This window comes from Thalassophryne amazonica, chromosome 5 (assembly GCF_902500255.1).
Source record: "Thalassophryne amazonica chromosome 5, fThaAma1.1, whole genome shotgun sequence".
NCBI classification, from domain to species: Eukaryota; Metazoa; Chordata; class Actinopteri; order Batrachoidiformes; family Batrachoididae; genus Thalassophryne; species Thalassophryne amazonica.
In genome coordinates, this window is record NC_047107.1 from 91,961,087 (window position 1) to 91,973,258 (window position 12,172).

The following is a 12,172-nucleotide window of genomic DNA, read 5'->3' on the forward strand; positions in this document are numbered from 1 at the left end:
TAATTTATCAGTCTCAAATTAATTAATCAGTCTCGGGTCTGAAAGTCTGAATTCTATGGTACAATTGACCAAAGGTTTCCTTCTGAACACAATCAATCAATCAATCAATCAATTTTTTTATATAGCGCCAAATCACAACAAACAGTTGCCCCAAGGCGCTTTATATTGTAAGGCAAGGCCATACAATAATTATGTAAAACCCCAACGGTCAAAACGACCCCCTGTGAGCAAGCACTTGGCTACAGTGGGAAGGAAAAACTCCCTTTTAAGAAACCTCCAGCAGAACCAGGCTCAGGGAGGGGCAGTCTTCTGCTGGGACTGGCTGGGGCTGAGGGAGAGAACCAGGAAAAAGACATGCTGTGGAGGGGAGCAGAGATCGATCACTAATGATTAAATGCAGAGTGGTGCATACAGAGCAAAAAGAGAAAGAAACAGTGCATCATGGGAACCCCCCAGCAGTCTACGTCTATAGCAGCATAACCAAGGGATGGTTCAGGGTCACTTGATCCAGCCCTAACTATAAGCTTTAGCAAAAAGGAAAGTTTTAAGCCTAATCTTAAAAGTAGAGAGGGTGTCTGTCTCCCTGATCTGAATTGGGAGCTGGTTCCACAGGAGAGGAGCCTGAAAGCTGAAGGCTCTGCCTCCCATTCTACTCTTACAAACCCTAGGAACTACAAGTAAGCCTGCAGTCTGAGAGCGAAGCGCTCTATTGGGGTGATATGGTACTACGAGGTCCCTAAGATAAGATGGGACCTGATTATTCAAAACCTTATAAGTAAGAAGAATAATTTTAAATTCTATTCTAGAATTAACAGGAAGCCAATGAAGAGAGGCCAATATGGGTGAGATATGCTCTCTCCTTCTAGTCCCCGTCAGTACTCTAGCTGCAGCATTTTGAATTAACTGAAGGCTTTTTAGGGAACTTTTAGGACAACCTGATAATAATGAATTACAATAGTCCAGCCTAGAGGAAATAAATGCATGAATTAGTTTTTCAGCATCACTCTGAGACAAGACCTTTCTGATTTTAGAGATATTGCATAAATGCAAAAAAGCAGTCCTACATATTTGTTTAATATGCGCTTTGAATGACATATCCTGATCAAAAATGACTCCAAGATTTCTCACAGTATTACTAGAGGTCAGGGTAATGCCATCCAGAGTAAGGATCTGGTTAGACACCATGTTTCTAAGATTTGTGGGGCCAAGTACAATAACTTCAGTTTTATCTGAGTTTAAAAGCAGGAAATTAGAGGTCATCCATGTCTTTATGTCTGTAAGACAATCCTGCAGTTTAGCTAATTGGTGTGTGTCCTCTGGCTTCATGGATAGATAAAGCTGGGTATCATCTGCGTAACAATGAAAATTTAAGCAATACCGTCTAATAATACTGCCTAAGGGAAGCATGTATAAAGTGAATAAAATTGGTCCTAGCACAGAACCTTGTGGAACTCCATAATTAACTTTAGTCTGTGAAGAAGATTCCCCATTTACATGAACAAATTGTAATCTATTAGACAAATATGATTCAAACCACCGCAGCGCAGTGCCTTTAATACCTATGGCATGCTCTAATCTCTGTAATAAAATTTTATGGTCAACAGTATCAAAAGCAGCACTGAGGTCTAACAGAACAAGCACAGAGATGAGTCCACTGTCCGAGGCCATAAGAAGATCATTTGTAACCTTCACTAATGCTGTTTCTGTACTATGATGAATTCTAAAACCTGACTGCAACTCTTCAAATAGACCATTCCTCTGCAGATGATCAGTTAGCTGTTTTACAACTACCCTTTCAAGAATTTTGAGAGAAAAGGAAGGTTGGAGATTGGCCTATAATTAGCTAAGATAGCTGGGTCAAGTGATGGCTTTTTAAGTAATGGTTTAATTACTGCCACCTTAAAAGCCTGTGGTACATAGCCAACTAACAAAGATAGATTGATCATATTTAAGATCGAAGCATTAAATAATGGTAGGGCTTCCTTGAGCAGCCTGGTAGGAATGGGGTCTAATAAACATGTTGATGGTTTGGATGAAGTAACTAATGAAAATAACTCAGACAGAACAATCGGAGAGAAAGAGTCTAACCAAATACCGGCATCACTGAAAGCAGCCAAAGATAACGATACGTCTTTGGGATGGTTATGAGTAATTTTTTCTCTAATAGTTATAGTCTAATAGACTCTTTTTCCAGGCTAAGTGAAGATCTTCTAAATTAGTGAGACGCCATTTCCTCTCCAACTTACGGGTTATCTGCTTTAAGCTACGAGTTTGTGAGTTATACCACGGAGTCAGACACTTCTGATTTAAAGCTCTCTTTTTCAGAGGAGCTACAGCATCCAAAGTTGTCTTCAATGAGGAAGTAAAACTATTGACGAGATACTCTATCTCCCTTACAGAGTTTGGGTAGCTACTCTGCACTGTGTTGGTATATGGCATTAGAGAACATAAAGAAGGAATCATATCCTTAAACCTAGTTACAGCGCTTTCTGAAAGACTTCTAGTGTAATGAAACTTATTCCCCACTGCTGGGTAGTCCATCAGAGTAAATGTAAATGTTATTAAGAAATGATCAGACAGAAGGGAGTTTTCAGGGAATACTGTTAAGTCTTCTATTTCCATACCATAAGTCAGAACAAGATCTAAGATATGATTAAAGTGGTGGGTGGACTCATTTACTTTTTGAGCAAAGCCAATAGAGTCTAATAATAGATTAAATGCAGTGTTGAGGCTGTCATTCTCAGCATCTGTGTGGATGTTAAAATCGCCCACTATAATTATCTTATCTGAGCTAAGCACTAAGTCAGACAAAAGGTCTGAAAATTCACAGAGAAACTCACAGTAACGACCAGGTGGACGATAGATAATAACAAATAAAACTGGTTTTTGGGACTTCCAATTGGATGGACAAGACTAAGAGACAAGCTTTCAAATGAATTAAAGCTCTGTCTGGGTTTTTGATTATTAATAAGCTGGAATGGAAGATTGCTGCTAATCCTCCGCCCCGGCCCGTGCTACGAGCATTCTGACAGTTAGTGTGACTCGGGGGTGTTGACTCATTTAAACTAACATATTCATCCTGCTGTAACCAGGTTTCTGTTAGGCAGAATAAATCAATATGTTGATCAATTATTATATCATTTACCAACAGGGACTTAGAAGAGAGAGACCTAATGTTTAATAGACCACATTTAACTGTTTTAGTCTGTGGTGCAGTTGAAGGTGCTATATTATTTTTTCTTTTTGAATTTTTATGCTTAAATAGATTTTTGCTGGTTATTGGTAGTCTGGGAGCAGGCACCGTCTCTACGGGGATGGGGTAATGAGGGGATGGCAGGGGGAGAGAAGCTGCAGAGAGGTGTGTAAGACTACAACTCTGCTTCCTGGTCCCAACCCTGGATAGTCACGGTTTGGAGGATTTAAGAAAATTGGCCAGATTTCTAGAAATGAGAGCTGCTCCATCCAAAGTGGGATGGATGCCGTCTCTCCTAACAAGACCAGGTTTTCCCCAGAAGATTTGCCAATTATCTATGAAGCCCACCTCATTTTTTGGACACCACTCAGACAGCCAGCAATTCAAGGAGAACATGCGGCTAAACATGTCACTCCCGGTCCGATTGGGGAGGGGCCCAGAGAAAACTACAGAGTCCGACATTGTTTTTGCAAAGTTACACACCGATTTAATGTTAATTTTAGTGACCTCCGATTGGCGTAACCGGGTGTCATTACTGCCGACGTGAATTACAATCTTACCAAATTTACGCTTAGCCTTAGCCAGCAGTTTCAAATTTCCTTCAATGTCGCCTGCTCTGGCCCCCCGAAGACAATTGACTATGGTTGCTGGTGTCACTAACTTCACATTTCTCAAAACAGAGTCGCCAATAACCAGAGTTTGATCCTCGGCGGGTGTGTCGTCGAGTGGGGAAAAACGGTTAGAGATGTGAACGGGTTGGCGGTGTACACGGGGCTTCTGTTTAGGGCTACGCTTCCTCCTCACAGTCACCCAGTCAGCCTGCTTTCCCGGCTGCTCGGGATCTGCCAGGGGGGAACTAACGGCGGCTAAGCTACCTTGGTCCGCACCGACTACAGGGGCCTGGCTAGCTGTAGAATTTTCCACGGTGCGGAGTCGAGTCTCCAATTCGCCCAGCCTGGCCTCCAAAGCTACGAATAAGCTACACTTATTACAAGTACCGTTACTGCTAAAGGAGGCCGAGGAATAACTAAACATTTCACACCCAGAGCAGAAAAGTGCGGGAGAGACGGAGAAGCCGCCATGCTAAATCGGCTAAGAGCTAGTAGCTACGCTAAGCTAGCGGATTCCTAAAAACACGCAAAGTGAATAATGTGTAAATAATTTAGAGGTGATTCAGCAGAAGGAGTGCTTTAGTTAAGGCACGTAAAGATTACACTGGGAAACAAATCGTAATCTAGATAACTAGATCAATCTAACTGCGCAGATTAAACAGCTAACAGATACAGAAAAACACCGCTGTGCTCCGGAACAGGAAGTGATACAATACCGCAGTGAGAGCCAACCACCAGTAGAGGCAAGCAGAGGATCCAACAGATCCAACAAAATGAACCACAGCAGAAATATTTACAATTTATTTACAATTATACAAGAAATTAACAGTTTACTGGCATTTTGTGGACAGTGATTAAATAAGTTCATTATGGACACAATTTGCTTAACTCATGAGACGTGAAAGAAGAGATATGACCTTAAGACTTTAAGTAAATAAATCTGATTAGAATTTAGTGATGAAATTTGAAGCTAATTAATTTTAAGAAAATTATTAAACAAACCTATGAACATGTTTAAAAAGAAGGAGAATAATAAGGAGAAGCCACTTTGTATCCATTGACAGCAAACCCTTTTTCTGGAACCCACTTTGTATCCATTGACAGCAAACCCTTTTTCTGGAACCTTTAACTGTGTCACTTAGCTGGTCTGTTGAAAAGGTGGTTTGGACAATCCGTCTGTCCGTCGTTGATGTAGGCTCTCCAGCATGCTCACTTGGGTCAGGGGTTAACTCAGTGGGTCTCCCCGGGTGATCCCAAAGGCTTGTGTCGGCTGAGTTTACCAACAGGATGGCTGCTTGCAGTCAGGTCGTCAGCTTGCTGGATCCCAGAGGTGGAAGGCATTTATTGAAAATGGTTTCTGGTAGCCAGATTAAAAGTCTTCGTGAATTTAGAAAAAAAGATAAAACTTTAAGAGCTTTGGAAATTAGCCAACAGAAAAGGAAAGTCACTTTTCTGTAAATTCGTTATTATTTTGAAAAGTTCATATCAGAAGTTCTCTTAAACTTGGGAAGACTTGACGCACCTTAAAGCGTCAGGTTAAAATTTTCAAAAATTGAGACAAGAATAAAACAAAGAATGAATGCCTCGTGGTAGTTTCAGCTAGGTTAGCTTAGCATGGTTGACCCAAAAATAATTAAGCGTTTAAGAAAGGAAGAGAGAGAGTTACAAGAGCGACAAGAGGAGAGCCAAAATGAAAGAGAGGCAAGCGCGCGGCAAGACTCTGTTCTAACTTTTTAAAGGGGGACTGATGTCACCAAACTCCGCCCATTTAGGGTGTGTAATCTCACAGAAAACTTCACGCGTTCACAGGGCAGACCCAAATGATTCAACCATTTAAACACATTAACTATTTTGGTATAATATTGTTCTAAGACACTCGAATGGATACACATTATTAATCGTCACTTAAACACATCCTTTGGATAAACAGAATACTTCACCATCAACATATTGATAATGCAGAAAAATCACACTTAAACACACATCAGTTAAAGGAACACATCAATAAAATGGAATGATTATATGCAAAGCAATTCATAGTGACCGAAAATTCAACTGTTAAACCAGGCAAGGGCTCCTTTGAAGAACTTTGAGTTACAATTCTGTTTTGCTGTGAAGCGCAGTGTTGGCCCATGGGGATGTCTCCAAGCTTATCTTCAGATCAACAGATGACTTTGGAATTTCTCAACTGAGAGGGAAAACACAGTCTTTGCCTGCAGTTCAAAACTCAGGCTTTTGTTGAGACAGCATTCATGTATTTATTTAATTAGGGCGAATCGAGGCCATGGACTACATTTCTGTGTACTAAAAGTAGGCTTTACAGGTTTTCTATGTCAACAACATTTTAAATTGGTCACTGGATCCTTGATCTCTGGACATAAATAAAAATAAATAAAATCTGTAGTTTTTGTCAAAAGCATTTCCTTTCAGACATTTTGGCAATGAATGTCACTCCATACCTCTGAGCTGAGCCCAGCTGGCTGCTGCATGTCAGCGCAGAATGTCTCGTTTTGGGAGGGAATAAAAATGTTTTGATCGATTGCAGTTTCTTGTATTACAACATTTTGAAAGAGGTGTCATTTGATTTAAATGGCATTTAACTTTGAATTTATTAATTCAGACTGGAGTCTATCATTCTAACGTGACTCGGCAGAGAGCTGCACAGTGTTTAGAGCTGTGTGAACAGAATGGAGGAGCATTCTCGTTTCTTTCTCGCAACGAGACAGGAGTCCCAGTTAGTAACTTTAATCTGCACAAAAGTGACTCACGATTGACACATTCAAGGATGAAAGTGGTGCAAAACAAAAAAATCTGAAACCCAAAATTATCCTCCAACACCACCCACACATAAATGTTTGAATTCGAGAAGCTCTGAAATGCAATCTGGGACTATTCCAGACAATAAACTGCAGTGAGTGCAGCATCCATTTTGGTGAGAAAAAAACCAACTTTCCTTATTCAGATTCATTCCAGTAGTATTCTGCTCTTACTACGATACAGCAGTTTTCTAGCTTGGCAGATAGTTCTGGAGGAAATCACTGAAGAAATTAACAAATTGAAAATATGGTTTGACTGAAACAAATTGTCATTAATCTTAAATAAAACAGGGATGAAGTTGAGGTGTAAGAGTCACTAGGTGTTCACAGGAAAAAGGCATTTATTTCTATATGTATTTATTTATTTAAATTTTTAGTTGGTTTTATCTTTTCTGTTGTGTTTTGTTTCATCAGGTTCTTTTTGTCTCTTTCTCTAAGATTGTATTGTTGCATTATTAGTTATGAATTATTATTACTATTGTTGTTGCTATTATCATCATCATATTATATATCATCAATAAAATAAATGTTAAAAAAATTACAATTTGACTCTTTTACGACAACGAACACTGAGCCATTAATTATTATACAGAAAACAAATGCACACAAACCTGCTGCTGAGATGCAAACAACTTAATGCTAACTTTAACATTGAAAACGCCATAGACACACTAACACATTCCATTTTTAAGTTATAAAATACATCTATCAACTGTTTCAGAAGACCATAACAGGTCGGTTTAACATAAAAAAAGGTAAATATTACTTACAGACATATGCTCTTTAGGGTTTTAGCTGGGGAAAATTAAGATAAAGTGAAATAAAACAATGAATCAACAAAGCAGTAGATCGAAGCACTGCTTTGACCTGCGAATTACTGCTTCGATTGGTTCAAGGTTCAAAGCAAAGCCACACTGCAGAAAAGTTGATTACAGACCCGCTGCAGGATCTGTAATCAATGTAGAGAAATGATCATTTTCCTGACAAACACCCCCAAAAACAACGGCCACTCTGAAGGACCGTTAAGGGAATCCTTAAGCAAAAAGGTTTTTGATGTTGGTGGATCGAATCATTTCTTAACGATACCCAAAAGGAACCAGTTCTCGATACCATTCCTACTCATTAGTAAAAGGCACATGGCAGCCCACCTGGAGTTTGCCAGGCATCTGAAGGACTCTCAGACCAGGAGGAAAAAAAAAATTCTCTGGTGTGATGCGACAAAGATTGAACTCTTTGTCTCATCACACCAGAGAATTTTGTATCTCGTGGTCTCAGAGTGCTTGAATGCCAGGCATCATGTTTGGAGGAAACCAGGCACCATCCCTACCATGAAGCATGGTGGTGGCAGCCTCATGCTGTGGGGATGTTTTTCAGCAGCAGGAACTGGGAGACTAGTCAGGATTTAGGGAAAGATGAATGCAAAAATGTACAGAGACATCCTGGATGAAAACCTCTTGACCTCAGACTGGGGTGACAGTTCATCTTTCAGCAGGACAATAACCCTAAGCACACAGCCAAGATATCAAAGGAGCAACTTCAGGACAACTCTGTGAATGTCCTTGAGTGGCCCAGCCAGAGCCCAGACCTGAACATGTTTGGAGAGATCTGAAAATGGCTGTGCACTGAAGCTCCCCATCCAACCTGATGGACCTTGAGAGGTGCTGCAAAGAGGACTGGACAAAACTGCCAAAAAATAGGTGCACCAAACTTGCGGCATCATATTCAAGAAAACTTGAGGCTGTAATTGCTGCCAAAGGTACATCAACAAAGTATTGAGCAAAGGATGTGAATACTTATGTACACGTTTCTTCTTAGCTTTTTTTTTCCCATAAATTTGCAAAAATAAAAATGTCAGTTTTCATGTTGTCATTATGGGGTGTTGTGACTAGAATTTTAATGGAAAAAATGAATTTGCTCCATTTTGGAATAAGGCTGTAACATAACATAAAATGTTGAAAACGTGAAGCTCTGTCAATACTTTCTGGATGTAGTGTAACTTATCTCGTAGTTATTGAGACTAAATTATTCATTTGTCTTCATCTGGAAATGTGACGTTTAAGCAGAGTTAATTGAACCACTTCAATTTGCAAATGGGAATTCGTTATGCAATGTTTGTACGAGCACAGACAGCACCTGAAATCAAACATTCCTCTTATATGATGTCATGCATTTCTTTTATCCTTTCTCTGCTCCCTCTTCTTCCCTCCTCAAAAAGATCATCATGGAACAACTCAAGGTAAGAAACAAAAAAAACATGAAGATTCTAATTACACTTCAACAATGGTTTATTTAAAAAGTAGCTTTTAAAATGACAGTTTGCTTTAGAAAAGTTAACAAAGTGTCACCATGTGATAAGTGGATGACGTTCAAGGAAAAAGCCATTTGTTCATTTTTCACATTAGTAACGCAGCCTGATAAAGAGCTTCTCCGAAACCTATTAAACTGGCTTGTTTGATTTTCAGCCTCCTGCTGTGCTCTATTAGTATTTTTTTTCTTTTCCTTTTCTTTATGCTTGTAGCTCGGCTGGTACGGACTGAATCTGTGCCATGTGACATCAACAACCCGCTCAGGTACACAGACCTGCACGTCAGTCAGACACTCCCCAAAACCAACAAAATCAACAAGGTAAGTATCAAAGATGAGCCGTGTTTAACCATTTCCATACACAACCTCTGTGACATATCACTTTTTTTTTTTTTTTTACATACCAGTTCATCTCTTGCAACATTATTAAAGTACAACAGAGTTACACCACAGTTGCAGTGTTTATGTTGATTGATAGAATAACATTTGAACAAATTGCTTTATTTTCATGTGCTAAATATTTTGCACATGGAACGATGATCAGTTGATTGTGGTGGTAAACCCACATAATAGTGGCTATCACAAGGCTCATATGAGCCTTCTATAAAATAAAGGAAGAAGGCAATGAGGAAATAATCAAATGTTTGTCAGCGGATCTTTTATGTGCAAACGTGTGGAACTCTTGGACTTGGCGGGTATTCCTCCTGTAGTTAGGTAATGTGTCTAATGGAATATCGTTCAAAAAAAGTAATTTCATGTTGTGCTGTGACATTAAGTATTTCCTCCTACAAAGTAAATGTACAGTCGCTTGTGATGAGATAATTCAGTACACTTGAACGCAGCACAGAGGGTAATTTTTAAAATAGGTCCTCCGCAAAAATGCAGTGCATGATACTATAACACACACACACACACACACAAATGTAAAACGGGCATATTGCTGACTGTGATGGATTACTGCTGTCAAGAAAGTTTCAAGTCCAACTTGATTTTCATATGGTGTTGAAATTAATGGAGACAGCTGCTGCCTGGAAGGTAGGAAATCAATCTAACAGCTTGTATGTTTTGGAACAAAGGGTAAAAATAATGTAGAGCGCACCCAATTTGTAATTAAGGGGCTAAAGTTACAAAACTACCAGTAGATACATTTTAAGTGTAACCATGGTTGGTCTTTCTCTTTTCTGCTACCTTACAGGACCACATCTCAGTCCCATACCAACCAGACTCCAGTAGTAATCCCTCATCCACCACCTCCTCCACACCCTCCTCCCCAGCTCCGCCTCTGCCCAGCAGTGCCACACCCCCTTCTCCACTACATCCCTCCCCACAGTCAGCACGGCAGCAGAAGCAGTTCAACTTGACAGGTACTACACAACCTGGTCTCACGGCAAGTCGTGATTCAGCAACATGAAATATACATTGATCTACTACTTCGTGATATTGTGTCAAAAAGTGCCTTATTTTCGTCACGGCAGCATGACTTCATTCTAATTCATTCCATGATGGCTGCACGAAAATAAAAGTGAAGCGGGGAGTCGGTGGTTATGGTTAGGGTTGGGGGAAGGAGTAGAATTAGGTTATGGTTAAGGTTAGGGTTGGGGGTAGGAGTAGGGTTAGTAATAGTGAGTTAAAAAAAACCCTGTCACGAAATGATAGGAGTAGGGTTAGTAATAGTGAGTTTAAAAAAAAAAAACCCTGTCATGAAAATTTGAGTCATTTTGTGACGGGAGCATGAAAAAAAAACGTGAGACTGGGCTGTACTACAATGTGGACCTCTGGGTAAAATAAACTTTTTTCTCTTTCCTAATATCAATGCCAAACTCAGGGTCATGGCCTGTATCAGTCAATTCTACAGGGTTTTATAATTTATTGTTGTATTTGATTTACATTATTATGTTGTTTGTCTAAAAGATTTCTGGAATTCTGTCAAACTCTTACCCACCTCAGCTCAATCCACACGAGTTGAGAGAAGAAGCACGGTGCAACTCTGTGTGAAATCATACTCAACTTGGGATGATTCTGGGTAACTGTTTCCATTAGTGGTGTGACGGATCACAGTTGATCTGTAATCCACATGGACCACAGTTTAGAACGCATGTGAACCACAGATAGTTGCAGACTTTACATAAGTGTGGTTTCATGTCATGGTGACTTGTTTTTAAAGTGATAACTGCACTAATTTTGATGCAGTCATGATAAAATCACACTGTTAGCAGAGAGGCTGCAGCTGCATGTGCACGTTGTTCAGTCGTGAATGCAGCCTGTTAAACGCAGCTTCAAGCTCTGTTTAGAGAGACATCTTGGTGCACACTCATGTGTCCTTCATTCATGCAGTAACAGGGAAAAGTGTGAGTGGAACAAATACAGCTGCGTTTCAGGCAGTCTGTAAAAACAGCCTCGTGGGAAGTACCAGCTGGGCGTTCATGCAGCCTGTTAAAACTAAGCTATAACAGCCTTGTGCTTTGTTACAGACAGCAGGCTCCACACGTCTGGATCCAAAAACCAAAAAAAAAAATCTCTCAACAAAAAATTAAGGGAGTTGAGGGTGAAGTGTCTGTTGTCTATTCTCTTAAACTCGTCTTAAACTCACTGAACTGAGAGTTGCACTCGAAGCGCGTGCACAGCTGAGCTGACACAAAGTCCACGGCTCTGGAAAATAACCAAATAAGTACCATATTCCCAACTTTTTCCAAGCATCTGCTTGGTGGGACCACTGATCTGAATTAATTTGGATCAGTGGTGGTCGGAAAAATTTATTTATCCTGAAAGGGTTATAAATAACATTATTATCGCCGTTATTACACCAGACAATGTAGACATCTTCATCTTGAAAAAGAATTTGCAGGAATAAACTTAGATCAGCTTTGCTCCACTTCTTCTTCATCGCTTTTCATGATTTTGACAAACTTTGATTCCTTTTTGCAGTCTAATATAACAATGAAGTATTTTTATTTGAAATATTATGTAAAATGCTGGACATCTTGCTTTCTTGCAAGAACACAGGTAAAAGTTTCTTGTATTCTTTGCCCATTAGGTTCTTTTTAAAACGGCAAAGCAAAGTAGTATTTGTCTCTTTTTTAAATTTTTTTGCTAATGCAAAAAACGATCCGATGCGTGGCTTAAAAACTGTGTCTGATCTGAACATTGGCTTTTGTGATCATGACACCCCTACTGTCTACACATGCCCTGAAAATTGGAGACAGAGCCACCCAGAGGAAGTCATGAGTCAAGCTGAGGCAGCTGAGAAT

At 39.8% G+C, this 12,172-nt stretch overlaps 1 protein-coding gene across 6 annotated transcripts in view; it reads left to right on the top strand.

Annotated features, from left to right (window-relative positions):
• Positions 1 to 12,172, top strand: part of ksr2 (kinase suppressor of ras 2) — a 494,388-nt gene that overhangs the window by 359,917 nt on the left and 122,299 nt on the right. For 4 of the 6 annotated variants that reach the window (XM_034170876.1, XM_034170877.1, XM_034170875.1 and 1 more), the window contains 3 exons: positions 8,797 to 8,856; positions 9,139 to 9,245; positions 10,120 to 10,288. In XM_034170876.1, the coding sequence (XP_034026767.1) occupies positions 8,797 to 8,856; positions 9,139 to 9,245; positions 10,120 to 10,288 (336 nt within the window). The remainder of the gene's footprint in view (positions 1 to 8,796; positions 8,857 to 9,138; positions 9,246 to 10,119; positions 10,289 to 12,172) is intronic. The other 2 variants (XM_034170879.1, XM_034170880.1) reach the window with 2 other exon arrangements.